Raw genomic sequence first — 17,588 nt, 5'->3', positions numbered from 1 at the left:
GCGGCAAACGTCTACTGTGTGCATCATGGAGCCATGACAATAGTTGATATAGTTTCAGCGGTGAGTTTACGATAACATAAGTTACAGTAGGCTGTTCTTCGAAAAACAAACGATATTTTTATTTGCGTGGCTTTGAGGTCACTCGATATTATAACTGTCGCTGTTTTTTTTTTTTTTCAGTTCCTCCTTATAAATCCTAAGCGAAGTTCGCAATAAACTCTATGGTCAACTGCGTTTAAAAACATTCACTGCAACCATTCCAAACAGCGCACCGGGGTGGTGACTAGGCGAAGTCGAAACGGTGGGAACTACAAAGAAAGGATGTCTCACCAGAATCATTTTTCTTCGTTATCTTAAGAAAGCAAGGCTTTAGTCATGATAAGCGGTCATTGTTCTTTACTATCCAGCGCCTCTCACTCTCACTTCCCCCGCTCTCATCGTGTAAGGAGATTACCGGTGTTCTTCAAGCTACACATAAAAGGAGTGGTCCAGTCGATGAACTACGCAGGCTGTGAGTAATTCGCGAGATCTGGGCGCAGCCGGCGGAAGTTTTGTGCAGCCCACTAAAGGCCTCTTGGTCTTAAACGCCGGAAGTTCGCACTCGCCGCCAGCTGGGGCTTACCAAAAACACGTGCCAATATGGTGTCGCCGCCGTGTTTCCTCAAGATTACACTCGTCACCTTTCTTGCTGTCATGTGCTCAGGTAAGTATTGAAAATTATTTCAGAATTTTGCTTTTTCACCTCCTAGAAATTTTACAGCACACTTCGTATTTGGTTCAGGAACAGTACTAGTAAAAATTCCATTCATATCTCATGGATTAGTGAGGAACGTTAGGAGAGCATTGTTATATGAATACCTTTGCACGACGTTTTTCCAGCAAAGCCTGTCCAACAAGTTGCACAGATTATTTGGTAGTAGAAACTTCGTGTTGAGCTTAATCATTCTAAAAACACTCGGTTTCATTTTTGTTTTATAATGCGTCAATGGACATGAAAGTTTTTTTTTCCTTGCACAGGCAAGCACGGCACACAGAGCTGCGTTGTTCCTGTGGATTATAAAAAAATACGGGAATCGCTACAGGTCTAGGCGCGTAAATTTTCATTCCATGCTGAAGTTCTTGCTTAAATTAAGGCAAAAGCTGTGATATTTTTCTCTCTTCATTCTTAGCGTTGCTGCTTTTGCGGCCATAGGCACTGTTAAATCACAAGTTTCTAATGAGCTGTTGTTAATATCCTCCTTCTCTCCCGCCCAATTGAGCCACATTTTCAGCATAAAATCTTCGGTTTACATCTGTTATCTCGTGATCAAAAGCGTGAACTAAAGTATAGTTTATAATTACTGCAAGTGTACAAACGTCTGGGTCTTGTTACTTTTTGCAGAGCTGACGTTTTTTTTAATATCAGGTTTATGTCACTACATTTTGCGCAACTTGCGCGCCCTCATCTGACTAGCACCATTCGTTTTATCTCTGTCTACTATATTTCTCCTGGTAACGCACAGAATGTGGCATGGAGTAGTAATACCCATTCAGACCAGATGCATTCACGCTATTTAAATTTTTTTAGGGCAGGTTGCGACGAGCAAGGTCACATTGACTTGCACTAACCTCAATACAACCACCATATCTGCGAGCTTATATAGGGCATGTAAAACGATGGATTCTCGCTTCATTCCCGTGCCTGCAATGGATAAATAGAGGCTCTAGGCGGAGCACCCAATAGCGGCCTTTACGACAGGTGCACGTGTCGCCTGGCAATTTTTCGTCTACAGTGCATGTGTGTACTGTGGCAAGGAACCAACAAAACTATCAAGAATGCCGACCACTGGTATTGACAAATTGCATTCTCAACGCCTCTGTTTTGATGTAACTTGACACTCGTGACGTCTAACTGCACTTCGCGCAGGCGGCCATCCGAATGCGCGCAGCACGGAGCAGTCACCAGAGCTGACTTCGCAGCCGACGTGGGCCGAGGTCGAAGAAGCGCAGAGGCCTTCGCGCCAAGGAGTGCCTACGCCTTTTTTCAGGCGCCGACGCCCAACTCAGGCGAGAATGGGCGCCGGATGCCGGAGACGCATGGCCTGCGAGGCGGCCCGGACAATGACGCACGTGTTTCCCCTCTCAGACTACTGGCAGGAGACTGTCAGGTAGGGCATTCAGCACAGATCTACCAGGAGGGGCCTGCGCGACGGCACTTCTTTGAGAGATTTTCCTTTGTTTTCCATGTTTTACACTCTGAGCACGAAGGGAGTAAAAAGAGAGTATTCTGGCCTCTGGCGCACTCCCTTTAAGGAGCAGAGTATGCTGTCCAAGCCCTGGGGTAGATTTTCACGAGTAAAAATACGTAATACTTATGGTTGGCAACGGAAACAAATTCTCTCTTCAAAACATGCGAAGTTCTCGCAGTTACGAAGATATAAACTGAAATTTCAAGCTCCTCTATTTGGTGATCTCAGGACCTCCGGTGCTGCCTTTTAAAGCATCCTCTCATTTTTAACTGCATCGGGTTACTACGTTTCGCAGTAGGAATATACCTGCTTTGCCAAGAGTAAGTATTCCATATATTTAGTGATCGAAATCAACTCCGAAACTTGGGCAGCTTGCCCTGCCCATAAAATGGAGTGCATTAGACGACAGCTGAATGCTCTTTTTACTCCCATATAGGGTTATCTGTATTTAGAGTGCAATGCCCCTTCGACGCGACATCATCAGAAGTGACGTCCATACTAATCTGCGCGAAAAGCTCTCAGGCCAAATTCGAGAAAGACGTTATCAACACGGCGCGTAGTGTACGGCGCCAGATTATTTTCCAGCACATAGGGATCTTAAACATTGTCCGAAATCTCTGTGCATAGGGGATTTAATTTTTTGCCTCCATCGAAATGGAGTCACCGCGGTCACGGGTGCACCCCCAGACTCGATAGCAAGAAGCCACAGCCTCTGAGCCATCACCGAGGCTTGGAAATGAGTTAAAGACTGAAATACTCAAATTGTTCCTTCGACCTGGTCGACTCCTTACAATTTCATGCAATGCTGATGGAATGCAACCACAACACAAAAAGTTCAATGACGCTAGATCAAGTTTGACGATTAGAAGAATAATAAATCTACATGCCTCTCTTGTATGCAAACACGCCTAGAATTCAGGGCGAAGAAGCGACTGCAGCTGTCCGACGGTATTTTATATATTAGCATCCACCTAGCAACCTTCTTACTGCCTAGAAAACGAACTCTTAAACATTCCGTTACGACATGCCAAATGAACGACGTTTAATTACGGGAAAATATTGTATATAATCATAGCTGTATATTACGCTATATTTGGTACTGTTAGGATTTACTGCATACAAGAAATTTATTTGGTTAGCCTATAAGGTGCTTCCCCATTATGTGCCGACTACGAGGAGGAGGACGAAGAGGAGGAGCAAAAGCTGCAAGATTAACCGGTAGATTTAATTGTTTAATTCTAAGGCATTCTCTCCCGATATTTATTTCTTCCTTTTCTTTTAAATTGCTCTGAAATTTCATCCAAGGCACAATCATTAGCTTCACACCAGTTTACCCTTTTCTATGGGGTCTCCCCACTGAACCCTGGTCAATCCCCTGTCGTGGGTATGTGCCATGTCATCAAGGCAATAGCAACAACAACAACAAGACGAAAACAGTTTGCTACACAGCTCTGGGGGAAAGGGATGAGGGGATATGAAGATGAGGGAGAAAAGGGAGAGATAAGAAAAAGCAGAAGGAGAAAAGGCTTCGGCAAAGTCACAGCCTGTCGTGCAGGCTCGACAGTCTTAAGAACCGCAGGAGGGCCTGGCAGGCCCCCACCGCCGATGATCGCCGCGGCTGGTGTCCAAGAATCCTGATCTGCGTTATCGGGCGTGAATCGATGTGTTCCAGCGCACGGCGTAGAGAATCTGTAGACTAAGGTGACAAGAGATGTTCCCAGCACTTCACTAAACAAGGCGCTGCACTTTATATCGCTTTAGTGTTATCATCGATCAGCGTAACAAGGGTGCTTACAGCATGAGAGTGGCCACAATAAAGCCGGGCGGCGTTCGAGACGATGACGTCAGGCAAATTGAAAAGAGGAAGTTACACGAAGAATCGCGGCAGTGTCCCTGTTCTCGCAGCAGCGAATACAAACAATGCCTTTGGGGTTCCTCTCAAGGGAACAAGAAAATATCATCAAAAAGCGAGACCGTTCAGCTCAAAGCTCCTGCTCCGCTGACAGTATTAAGTAATGTCGCGTCTAAGTTGTTGCGCTATAGAATCGCCGAAGGTTAAATAGTAGTGAAAAATTTCCGATTTCTGCACAGCCGACGTATGCCACATGAGAGCGACATTTTTTTACGTACGTTTTCGCCACTCAGTTTCTTCTTGTTCTGAATAAAAAGAACACTACGCCAAGAGCTTTGAATGGCTACGAAGATGGTCACCATCCCGACAGTGGCGGTGGCGTTTCTATGCAGGTGAAACACGCAAGACGCTCGTGTGCTGTGCGATGCCAGCGCACATAAACAACCCCCCAGGTGATCTATATTAATCTGGAGCCCTCTATTACGCCGTCGCTCATAGCCTAAGCGTCGCTTCATGAAGATAAATCCTACGATTCGCCATTTTATTAAAATGTGTGCAAAACACTTGTAGTTGCTCCGTGATAAGCATTGTTGACAGCCCAAGACAAGAAACATAATGATATCTAAGGGACAGCTCTGTTTTCTAGGCAGAAGGAGGACAGAAAGCGATGGACAAAAAATTTATTACTGTGAACATACAAGAAATTTGCCAACAACAAAACACGCAGAACACCTGCATATATAAACCTAACTGTACTCATAGTCGTAAAGAGTGGAAAATTCACTCGATCTTTGAAGTCAACGGAAATATATGTGTGGCACAAGCAGCAATAGCATTCTCCGTCGCAATGTCTCACAGTAACCGGAAGTTTTAGCAAAGCGCTTTTTTTTAGATAATGACACCGAAGCATCGAAAATTTTGTGGTTATTTTTATTTTTCAGTTCTTTGTTTGTCTTGACAATTATTTATACCTAACTCCGCAATAGAACGCCTTCACTCCTAGTAAATACTTGTCCTGTGTCTTTCTTAAGGGTCTTCTTTTTTTTGCACAGCTGCCCCCAAAATGAACCGTTACCAACATTCCTAAGTTTTCCTGCTGTTTTAGCGTAGCGTACAGTCCTTAGTATTAGGCCTTGACGCATCGCCAGCGAGCACGCTGAGATGACCCCGAGATGGCAGGTGCATTCGCCTCTGCCCGGCGCCAGAGAAGTTATTATTCGCTATTTGGTTATTAATTTATTATTCGAAGTTCGGCATTAGTGATCGGCAGTACGAGGTAAGCCCTAGATCTGAGCAGTATACGCTTCGCTAGTACGTAAATGCACTCGGTCTAGACAAAGCACTTTCGCTAGACAAAGCACCCGGCGCCTCAGGGCTCGCGAATGGCGTTCCAGACGTGAACGCCCTCTCTATCTCCTGTCTCTCTCTCTTTTAACAGCAGCGGTGGCCTAGTGGTTTGAGCATCCGTCTCGCATGCATGAAAGTGCGGGGTTCCGTCCAAGTATCGTCAGGTATCCACCGATGATGCAATAGGCACAAGGTTTGCTTGGGCACAATACTTTCCTGGACTTCTTTGCGATGAAATGCTCGGTAAATGGGTATTTGATTCCACCTTGCTTAGACGGAAAACACCTTGCGTCGAAAGACTACATCATCATCATCGCCTCTCTCTTTCCTTTTCCCTTCGCCTTGCCCTGACATTTCGCAGATTAGGACCAGAGCCGAATAGCGCGTACTTCGCCGCCTGGTACAAGGGCCTGCTGAACAAGGACTGCTCGGAATTCTACCCGGACTGCTCCAACAGCCCGACGGGAATGGTGCTCCCGCTGCTCACTGATGTGCTGGGACCCAAAGGGTTCGTGGGCTCCTTCCTGGAGCGCCTGGCAATTCCCTCATCGCCCCAAGTGCCCAGAGATGCCGGCGCACCACGGACCTCACTAGTCATGCAGAGGCTACGGGAGGCCCAGCGGCGCTGGGAATCCAAAGAGGCTCGGATTTCTTCAGAAGAGATTGCATCTCGTCGAGCTTAGGTTTTACGCCGTGCACTGCAGGAGTAAAAACTGCCACCAAGCATGTAAAATTTAAAGGGTATAAAACACAGAATGGCTTTGTTTTCTTCATATAGCGATTGTTACGAATCGGAAGTGTGTCTCATGTTGCATGGCTCTATGGCAGTTGTTCGCAAAAAGAGGACATGAGTTTAGATAACCTGTGCGAAAATGATAGGCAAAGTGATACAGTTTTCTATGTCGACTACGAGATATCAATGGTCTACCACCATGATGCATTGACAAATGATTCCTGGACTACAACGGCCCCACATCATACAACTTCAGTCACACAACCTTTGCTGCAATTAAGTAAGGCTGAATGAAATTTTTTTGTTCCCCTACAGCCGCAACTTCGATCGCATTTTTTTCTTTTTTCATTAGTATCCTCTGACGTTCAGAACACGCTGGAAATATTATTCTGAAAAATTACAGCTTATTTAGTTTTCTTGGCCAAATGCGAAGTGTGTGCGCCAGCACCTCGCGTTTCGTTTCGTTTTCAGTTTGAGGCTATGGCCCCAAGGACGGGCTTCAGGAAAAGATCAAAGAAATCTGCGATTGGGGACTTTAGTCTATCCACTACGACACCTTTTTTTTCTTTTTTCTTTCACTTCCACCTTCCACCCTCCTTTACGGCGCTGTTAATGAGTCCACCGAAAAGTGAGACAGCTCCTGCGCCATTTCCTCTGCTCGAAAACCACACCTTAGTGGTAGCGCACTATAAAAGTTTTGTACCGTTTAACGCACTTTAAGACGGCACTGCGATATTGGGGTGTTTTTGACCTATTGCGCGCGGGTTGAAGTTGATGAAGATGACGACATGCAATGCACAGCGCGAGAATGTGGCAGCTAACCACGAGGGGTGATCGGAAGGTTCCTCTCCTCCTTACACGGCTGCACATTGCCTGTTAAACCACGGTTGAGAGAAAAAGGCTTGTTTGTTCCATGGTTGGTTGATTGGCTAACATGTCGTAAACCGGAAACTACAGATCACATTTTTCTTGACTGCTATGACGCAGTATTCCTCTGGGAAATCTTGCGACGGACTTTAAAAATGGTTTTCCCAAACACGCCATCTGGTAAAAGGTTTCTACCTGTCGATTATGAAGAGGGTGTGCCATACGACTTATTCATGTTGCGCTGCCTCCAAACAGTATGGATGACGAGAACGGCTGTAAGACACACTGATGATGATGCTCGCTCAGCGAGGGAATGTTTCATTGAAAGTGTGGCTTATCAAAAAGAACAGAGCAATACTCATAGCAAGCAATCTGAATGGATGGCAGCGTGTAGTCAATTGCGGCTGTCACTTAAGATATTACTGTATTATTATTGTGATTTTACTCTGCTGCTGTAACCTATTTTTTAGCGTGAACAGGAAACAAAGAAAAAAAGCGGCGATGACAGGGTGTTCTCGTCCAGTGGCCAGTGAAGCTGATCTGTATGCGCCACCCCGAGTTCAAAACCGGGGCTGCTGCCACGGCTATAGTTATTTTATTTCTGCAGCTCTCGCAGACATCAGACAGACAACGGTTTTTTTTTTTCGGGATCGGGTGCCTCAGTACTAACGCACTAAAATGCAGTATTCGTGCGTAACTTTAAGAGGACAACACTTCTGCTGCAACTAATATGGCGTTTGACTTCATGAAATGACAAACGGCCCGCTGGTCAGAAACTTACTTGTATTCTTGTGCCCGCGCAACTTTCTGACGAGAGCTGAGTTTTAATTTTTCGACGCTGAAAGAACAAAACTGCTCCTTTGTACAATGTGTCGAGCAAAGCCGGTTTTGTGTCGGAGATTTACAGCCAGCAGAGATATTGGTGCCGAGAGCTTGGAAGAAGCATTGGATGGAGAGCACTTGGAAACCCGCCGACATAAATTTTGATTGAAGTTTACTATTGTGATGTTGGCACTGAAAAGGCGAAATATGTACTTGAGCCTCTCTATGTCTCAGGCGGTGTAGAGCACAGGTTCAAGGTACGGGAGATCACAAGCAAAACTGGTGTACTTCGACTGTCTTTTTCCCTGGAACAATCCACGACTGAAAGAAATTGTTTTCAACCAATGCATGTATTATGTCTAATGATGTTTTCTTTTGTCTGTCACTATAACCAATTTTTAATTTTTGAGTGACGTGTGCTTTTGTGACTGCTGTATTTGTTTTTCTTCAATTTGTTCTTGATTTTATATTGATTAGTTCTGTGGCTGACTCTGCATGTTCCCTTGCCTTTTTGTATACAATCCCCCACTGTAATGCCTGGTGGTGCTGTGAGTAAATAAAAAAATAAATAGGCGTCTGCTCCACCGGATAACATTTTTTCCCAAGCACAGATGGCATTGAAACTGCTCGATGAGGCATTCTTTTAGATCCTCACGTGGGGAAGTTTTGAACACAGAAGGCACCCGCAATCCGACGAATCACGCAACTATCACGAAAAATTGTTAACAGTGCTTATCATAGCAGAGTCATTTGCATGCCGCAAGCTTTCTCTTCAGAATAGTATCCAAATTGCGGAAAAAAATCTTCGAATTATGAGGCTACTCAAATGCACTTATTCAACCTTGGAGGCACAGAGCTTCTTTAGCTTCGAGTGCCAGAACATGGCTCGGGTTGTTTAAGTGTAGTCTTCAGCACACTCCGCCCTTCGTTAAAGGCAACGTGGCTATGGCTAGAGGCAGACAAACGAATGCTTTGAAAGAGAACCGTTTAATGCCAAGCTATTCCCCATAACAAGTGCACAAACATGGCGGCGGCGGCGGCGGTCGCGAGACACGGAGTTGCCTGTCGCCGAAATAAAATGCCGCGGTGCTCGGTTTCGTTCTAGTCACGCATAGACTTTGCAGTTAAGATGCGCTCGTTTCCCGAAAGGAACCGATCACCGCAGACACTTCGAAGGGCGTTTTCGGAATCCTTCGCGGCCAAACTAGCTGTGTCGCCCAAACAGTCGTTGCAGAGCTCGATCACGTGTACAAAAAGAGAAAACCAAACGACTATGCATATGCAATAGCATTAATTGTAAACCAAGGGGAACTTCGCAGAAACATTATGCGGCCCGATTGGAAAGACCATATGTCTATGGAGTGATGGTATTGGGTGTTGCGTTCTTCAACAGCGCAGTTTCGAACACCCCTCCCTGTGAGAGTTTGAAAACTACGCATCAAAGAGCGGAGGTCTTGTGATGCAAGTACAACTGAAACAGTCCACGACTGTGGCGCAGAGTATATTGTTTAGCTTGACTCTTAAAGAGTCGCCATAAGTTTCTTAACAGTGCACTGAGGTGCAGCAAGCGCATGTTCTATGTATCCCGGACTATACTGTGGGAAAAATAAAACCAGTTTTCTTTGGAATACGCTTCCTTCCTGAAAGGCGCACAGCCATTCAGGCGTTCAATGAACCGTATGATCGCTTTCCTCCAGAGCTTTGCTCAAAATTTCAGAGCGCCATGGAATTAACTCTCTTCCTCCATTGTCTTCTCTTTCTCTGGCATTTATTCTTTCTATTTCATTCAATCAATTATCTTGGCATTGAATGGCCCGCTAACCCTGCTCCCTGAGACCTGGCATCCCATCAAGTTCACCGGATGGTGCAACATTTTTCGAGTTGAACGCCCCTTGTTCTCTACGGCAATCAGTATCGAATGCGATGCATGCCATGATGAACCAACTCATCAGAGGCTGCGGATATAAATACGGTTCTCTCATTTGCGACTGGAGTTAAGATTGCCACTTAAAGTTTTCTCAGAGCGTGCAGAACGAAAAGAAAAGGCAGTTTCGTAGTTGTTTGTGCATAGTTATATCTTTCAGAGCGTCGCTGTGCGATGTTATTATACTTTTTGTGTTTTGTTTTGCTGCAAACTTTGATACGAACAAAACACAACTGGTGCCTAAAGGTTTCCAAACGAACTACTTCTGATGTGATTGGCGCTAACGACAAGTAAAAGCGAAACAGTTCGCCAACAACAGAATTCGAGCACTACAGTGAAAACCTTTAGCAGCTTGCTCAGCAGTCAGGGCAATTACATTCATACACATCAGAATTAACTATTTTATTTTATGTTTTACAGCCTGCTACGTTAAGTTGCCTCAGTTTCAAAAAAATAATTATTGGCTGATCGATACATATCTTTGTACCCACACATTGGAGTCGAGACATTTAAAAATATTTGTAAGCTAAGAGGATGTTTCAGTATAACTTCTCAGTATAACGTCGAAGCATACGCGCCATCATCATCCTAATTCTCTGACGCCCTATTTTGCGCGAACCGATTTATTCAAGTTTTCATTTTTCCCTCGCACTGTAAACGACTGGAATTATTCTTTATTGACTTTCGCCACACTTTGATGTTTATTAGGCTTGTTAATATTGTTTTGTTGCCATTTAACCCACCTTGCTTGGACCTGTACAAGGTTTGCAGTATTGAATAAAGAAGAATGAAGAATACTCAGGTATCGCAGGCATGGTACTCAGCTCGATCTTACAATAGGGCAGCATCTAAACGCCGACAATGCGGCAAAATAATCAGGCTTCATGAAGGCTTTGCAGAACTCCTTTTTAAAAGGCTAGTGTATTTCAGAAAGATAATGCAGATGGGACCAAAAAATTTATTCTACACAATAACACACTGAGTTTGGAAGTCAAGTTTCCGTTTCCCCTGCAACGTAACCGACACCATTTTCACTACGCTTCACTTATAACTGAGGTAAATAATTGGTGTTTATAAAAGATAGTATTATGATTGCCGTGAAAAAATAAAAGGGGAAGCTAACGTTTCCTGCAAAGGCGATCGAGTGTCCCCGATTCGGCCATGTGCCGCTCTCGAAATTATCTTTTTGGGCGATCAAAAGTAAGACGGCCCCAAGCATTAACGGCCATCGACTTCTTCGCTAAAGAGAAAACAAAAAAAGAAAGAAGTGGAGTGAAAGGACAGATGGAGCAGCAAGAGCGGAATTAGGGTGCGCTCAGAGTAAATGAGACTGCGTCAAGAGGCGGCGATAAAGAAACTACCGCAAGAACCATGAAATCAGTGGCAAAAGCCTCGAAGAAGGAAAGGGAAGAAACAGGGGAGGAGAAGGTACAATTACTGTTCGTCCACTCAGGAATCCGATGCTGACGAGAACTCTTCGAGACACCTTTGCTTCCTCTTTCTATTTTTATCGCTGTAAGCATACAGAGGCACGTATTCCCGAATTCGTTGGATATCTGTCATTTTTACCCACGTTTCATCTGTTACAAAAAAATTTAAAAAACATGTCCTGATTTACTGAGGTCCAAACAAGCGTTTTCTGCAATAGAAAAGTCTGCATGACAGCTCCAATTCAAGTGTAGTTATGGCATGCTCTACCGTCGGGGTTCGAGCTGTACGCATATGAAGTACTGTCGGGGTATAGACCTACCTGGTAGGCATTTATCCATGAAACCTTATCAGAGATCCTTCACCACAAGACTTTATCAGGAAATCTTTTTACCACTTCCTCTACAGATGAATGGTTGCGGAAAACTTCAAAGTATTCTTTTCAAGAAGGTTTTTGTTTTCTTGCAAGCGCGCGCATACATGTGATTGGGAAATGAAAAATTCATTAAAGCCTCCATCTCTATTCTAAACCATTATTTATGTAAACAGTGCTTTGAAGGAGCGAGTTTCCGTGCAAGAGAACATATAATGTAGGCCGGCTAAGTTGAACTGATATGAACTCTGTGCTTGGCTATATCAACCTAGGTTCAGTTAATTGCAGCTACGCAAGAAACCTTTCAGCACGTATTTTAAGAACTCGGTTTAGGAATGGTGCTCTCAGGTAGCTTTGTGTGAGAAACTTAACTCCTCAGTAAACCTTTTTCACGTGTTCGCGAACCCGAACAGTCTAAAGCTTTCGAAACAGCCACCGAAGTCCTTGCGTTTTTGCGTTTGCAAAAGGACCAAGAAGCGACGACATTGGCGACACAGTGAAGATCGAGGCTACATGTAGGGGTTGGACTGTTTTGTTTAAACTACAAAAAAGTGCTCAGAATTGAAGTTACGAAATTGGTTTTAACCGAACAAGATCAGTATGCTTGACATGCGCACCATAGCTAGCTGGATATGAAATAGGAGCTAGAGTCATTTAAAGGATGAAATGCATAAAGTGCGATCTTCCATAGTTGTAGAGTGAAAGACTAGAGAAGAGAGGACGACAGACATAGCACTGTCGTCTGTCGACAGGACATGTTCTGTCGTCCTCTCTTGTCCTGTGTTTGGCGCAGTAACTATGGAAGATCGTCACCAATTCGCCCAAAAGTTTGCTCTGTCTAACTTCATTTCTCGTACGAAGAGCCCTTTTGCATGTGATATAGATCCGGTTTGTTTTGTGCAAAAAAAAAACAGCGTTATGTTCTGCCGTCCTCTCTTGTCCTGTCTTCCGCGCGGCAACTTGCTTGGTCGAATAGAGTGCGGAAGCCACCGGCGTGTTGAGACGGCGTACCGTTGACTTAAGCAGCGTTGTTGGGCGTTTTGAGAGATTTATACGCCACTTTTTATGCCCTCCAGACGAGGAGGGTTGACGTCATCGACTAATACCGATTACTAGCGTAGCGCTGTTTTGCAGCGAGAAACTCCACATCGTTACCTGGCATCATCTGATAGCGTAGCGCGGTTCACTGTCACCACCCGCTGTGGCCAATACTTTCTGAGGCAGGTTTCGCCGCTGCATATAATGACGCTAACAAACATGCACAGGCGTCGCGGAAAAGTGTCGTGTTCTAGAGACTACGACTATTAAACGGCAGTTCCATCGCTGCCATTAACATGTGGGCCACGTGGTGACCCGCTCTCTAGCTCAGCCTAGCCAACAACCCAAAGATAACAAATGGAAGCCCACCTTTTCACAAATCAACACTCACTCACGGCTTGGTATAACGTTTCTATTATTTAACTTCCGTTAATGTTTCTAATTGACGGTGACATTGCCTTCTCCATGCACTACCATTAGTGCTTACCAGTAAATAAAGGACATTTGTTCATTAAAACTGGTAAACGAATGCTCAGGTTAACAAAAAAAGCCAAGATTAACTCAAGCTTTCGAATGCACAGGAATACCGCTTTATATCACCGAGAACAAAAAAAACTGGAGGGGACACTTAAGCTCCGCGTCAAGGATATGACGTGATAGCGTTAATGGGTTAATGTCCATATATGCGGAATTGGTCATTCTAGACTTCGCATTTATGGATCACTGGGAGTCCTCATGCCCCTCCTGGTGCTATGACGCAGCGGTTAAGCGATGCGTCACTGCCCTGCATGCGATGACAGGTGCTACCGTCGCTTGGGCTTATGAGACTAAGGTTGCTCTTCCCTAGCAGCCTCTCGTGACCAGTCATTAATTGTACTGCCGCTTGCCACGGCGGTCAGTTTGGTCACAATCTGATGGGCAGGTTGTGATGACTCCACAAGGTCACGTGATCTAGGTTGCCGACCTAGGTTGTCCGAGAGACCGACTGCTCCGGCCGCTCTTCTTAGAATAACAGCTATGTGTTCGCTTCCCGATTTTTGATTATTACGCACAGATACTCGCTTCGCATGCTTTGTGTCATTTTTTTTATGGTCCACACAATGCGCAAACAACGTTTTCAGCACCCGGACACAATGGCAGCATCTATTCTTGACTGGAATATTTGCGACTCTTCGGCATCGTCATTCCGCTTATTTAGTTTTTCAGTCACTCCATACGGCTTTTTTAAAGAAGTGCGCCTTCTTGTAAGAGCTTCTGTGTCGACCTATTCGCTGTTTGTTAATTTTAGTGCCCTCGGTATACCTCTCTGAAAACTCCAATCAAGCCAGGATCCAGTCCCTTTGTTTTCGCTCCTCTATGCATCGCAAAAAACGAAGTCTCCACTGTCGAGCAATCCGATGCGACAAGCTGTTCTTTGTTCTCTCTCCGGTCGACGCACGCCGTTCTGAGACCCTTCCGTCGTATCGGCGTCCTCGCCCCCTTCCTACCCCAGCGTGTCGTATCGTGACCGTCCCAGAACGTAAGCTGTCATCGACGCGCGTCTTCGTCGGCCGCCGCCAAGAAACAGGCGCCCTGCTTAGCCTCTGGCCTTGCGCCACCGCTCCCCTCCCACGTAATTTATGTGGAGACCCCTCCCCATGTTTGGATTGGCTGGGCCGCGCTCCCACACTTGTCCTTTTCTCTACACTCTCGTTCCGAGAGCTCAATTTGATTGCTCGCTCCTTTTATGTGCCAAGAATGCGTGCATAGCTGTGCGAGCGCTCACAGACACATACACACATGCGCGCGCGTGCACACACACATACAGATGCATGGCGAGAGCTGCTCTTGCGCCATAAAAATTCATCATCATCAGTTTTGAAAGCGTTGGTTTTTAGGTTCTATTCTATACAATGGCAAGTGCTGTTGCTTGCGGCGGATTTACTCATGGGACATTGATTGCGTCAGGACGAAGATAAGGAAAAAGATAATGGGAACATAATGATGATGAGAAAGTGGTGGCACGGTAGAAAAATCGATAACGAAGGCAGGCGAGTAGACTCAGCAAGGAAGATTCGAGCTGCGCGGTAACTCCCCTCTCCACCTCGCTTGACCCGCACATATGACTGTTTCGAACGATGGAAATCCAGCGTACAAGGCTTTAGGAATTCCATAATGCCAAGAATGAAACAAACAAGTAACCAACATGCCTTAGCCCCACGTTTGAAAATAACAGCACAGGAGTATACGCCGAAGGGCAGGCTAGCACTAATGCAGAACTAGTTTTTGCAAAAGCATCATGTTATCCGAATTGCGCTAATGGTATCCCCAGCTGAAATCTTTCAACGTGACCAGCACGCAAGTTGCACATCACCAAAATCAAGTGCAATCATGAAACGAGCAAGTACCTCGAGCAAGGCATGTCACTACTAAGGCATGTCACACAGTTCACTAAGGAATGTCACATAATTCTCACTGTTATGCGTTCTCTTCAAATATTTTTCGTGCCCATTCTACTGTTTGTTATGCTTAACGCTAACCACTAGTGTTGAAGCATTCGTATTAATGGACCTCTCGTAGTGAAAGTTTAATTTTGGGGAAACCACTGAGCCGACTAAGACGCCTTCTACCACAATTATTTCTATGCAGTGAGCCCAAACTAAGTGTGAACTATACAAACAAGGAAGAAAGATTCCACAATAAGGGACGAAGCGAAGATTTTTTTCCACAAGCGCACCTTCCAAGACTTGCGCAATGATGATACCTAGTCAAAAAGAGTACAGAGGACATGCACATATTTTGATCACTATAGTTTCTTGTAACCTATACAAACTACAGACCTCATCACTGACGGGCAAGATACTCACAGAGCCACGCATTACTTGCTGGCGTGACCTGGGCTGTGAAATGCCATTGAGTAACTGCATGCAACACTGCGCCCATTTCTTGTGTACATATCGCAACGCATCTTATGTGGTGCCAAAAACGGCGAGCGTCATTACAGATGACGATCTACGACGGGACATTAACGCGTCGCCTTCGTCCCCCGATGCGGACGGGCTTCCCTCGCGGTAACTCTTCGAAGAGCAAAGGCGGCCAAATGGAAGGCAGGGCTCGGCGGGCGAGAAATATCGAGGCCATGAGCACGATGCCATCGCGCCGGCAATCTATATGAGATGTTCCACGGTATTATGATCAGAACTTTTTTTATTCTCTTCAGGCGCCTGAACACTGCAGTAATTACGCGAGCATCAGGCAATTAAAATGATGGCTAATGTAAAATCATCACACGACGATTTTTTCAAGTGTCTTGGCACAAAAGTTGGTAATACAAGCGCAGATTGCTGGGAAACCGGACTCAATGCTTGGCTTTCCGAAAGTGCCATTGAAGATCCACGCTGCAAGGCAAGTCGAGCAACCTAGTTGTGACATATCCTCATCTCGCACGTCAAGGCCTGTTTCGATTCGGGAAAACTTCACTGCATCATGGCCAAAGTTATAAGCTCCAGTTCTAGCGTAAAGTGTTAAAAGTGACTGATATATTTCTGAAATATACGAGTGACAAGTTGAAAGGAGTCCAGCGTGAGACGGAGAACCACGTTTTTGGACACAAGACACACGCGGAAAAAAGTAAATCAAAACAGAGCGGTGCGATATTTAGGCGCTTTTCAATTTCATTATTTCACCTTGAACGGCAGCAAGCGCGCTTTATCTAAGCGACAACAATTCACAGCCTGCTACCCGCCCGGTCCTTGATCAGTTGTATGCAGTGACGGAAGGCCCTGTTCACCCGACAAAAATTTCGCGCAGTGGTTAAGTCGATCAAAGGGACAGAAGAAACTCATCGCTAATTGAGGGACTGGAGAAAATCGAGGCGCATACAAAGTCTTGCCACGTGGTAGAAGACAAGTATCTGCACACACACACACACCCAGACAGTACATGCCCAACCGAATATGTAGTAACGAAAACAATTCAATAAAGAAAGAAACCGAGAGGTCTGTCGTACGCTATCTGGCAGGGCTATTATCCCATGTTTACCGTCCCGCGGAACACGCGGTTAACCTCCGCTTCTCCGTGTTACGAGCTCGGTATCGGTCATTGTTTCAGCCCGTGCTTACGTTACACGCGATGCCGACCTACGATGCGCCGTCATCGTCGAGATGAGAAGCGCTGCCATTACCGCTGCTCGCGTCGCTCGTGCTGCTTCCTCGCTTTATTCGCGTGCGGCCTGGTATTTTGCATGGCGGAAGTAGCGGTCTTTGTTTCGACCGGCACCAGAAAATGGCTCGGAAGAGAGGACAAAAGATTCTCTCCCGTCCAAAGGGCGCTAGGTCACTCTCTTCCGATGCCTATTTTTGGGAGCTAGAGCGTTAATAGCGCCATCATCGACCTTCCCAAGCCTTGCAGTGCAGAAATGTGCACGGCACCACAGAGCTTCGTTTCGGAACCACGTTTTAATATCGAATGTGCAGTACTACTTAAAAGGAAAAAGAAACGGCCTTGCCTCAGTTTAGTTGAAACTTTAGTTGAAATTTCTATTCCAGATTTTACTTTTCAGATTATAATGAACATTAATAGAATAGATTCTTGCGGTACGAACCAAATCTAGCGATACCTGCTTATTTTTTTTTTTCATTTTACTTTGCCTTTCGAGAAAATCCTGGCGCATGCCGACCTTCATCTTACTCTTGCTGAACCATCGCATGTAAATATCGGGTGATATTTTTTTTTGTATTTATAACCATGAGAGTTACGTTGGTGCAGTATGTGCAGATAGATTGAACAGCAAGGCGGTCACTTATACGTGGTCGATTTCAATTAAACGACGATTAGGCAATTAAGAATAACCAATCTTTCTCATTGAACTTTAATTTCAGTTTTGGGCCTTAGGATTGTTTTGCGAAATTAAAGGCCTTCAACTGCGAAGGTGACCATAGTCTAATTTTCTTAATCGTCACTGTGGTTCAAAATATCAAGCACTAAAAATTCCCTTT

At 45.2% G+C, this 17,588-nt stretch overlaps 2 protein-coding genes across 2 annotated transcripts in view; one reads left to right on the top strand and one right to left on the bottom strand.

Moving 5' to 3' along the window:
• Window positions 1-17,588, bottom strand: part of CngA (Cyclic nucleotide-gated ion channel subunit A) — a 248,100-nt gene that overhangs the window by 174,968 nt on the left and 55,544 nt on the right. The gene's annotated exons all lie outside the window — the stretch shown is intronic.
• On the top strand, window positions 529-7,480 carry LOC144130456 (uncharacterized). Its single transcript, XM_077664377.1, has 3 exons — window positions 529-703; window positions 1,907-2,147; window positions 5,789-7,480. The coding sequence occupies exons 1-3, from the start codon at window positions 640-642 to the stop codon at window positions 6,108-6,110; spliced, it is 627 nt and encodes a 208-aa protein (XP_077520503.1). The 5' UTR covers window positions 529-639; the 3' UTR covers window positions 6,111-7,480.

This window comes from Amblyomma americanum, chromosome 4, assembly GCF_052857255.1.
Source record: "Amblyomma americanum isolate KBUSLIRL-KWMA chromosome 4, ASM5285725v1, whole genome shotgun sequence".
In the NCBI taxonomy this organism is placed as follows: domain Eukaryota; kingdom Metazoa; phylum Arthropoda; class Arachnida; order Ixodida; family Ixodidae; genus Amblyomma; species Amblyomma americanum.
The sequence above is the reverse complement of the archived record's forward strand: the minus strand, read 5'-3'. Positions and strand labels throughout refer to the sequence as shown.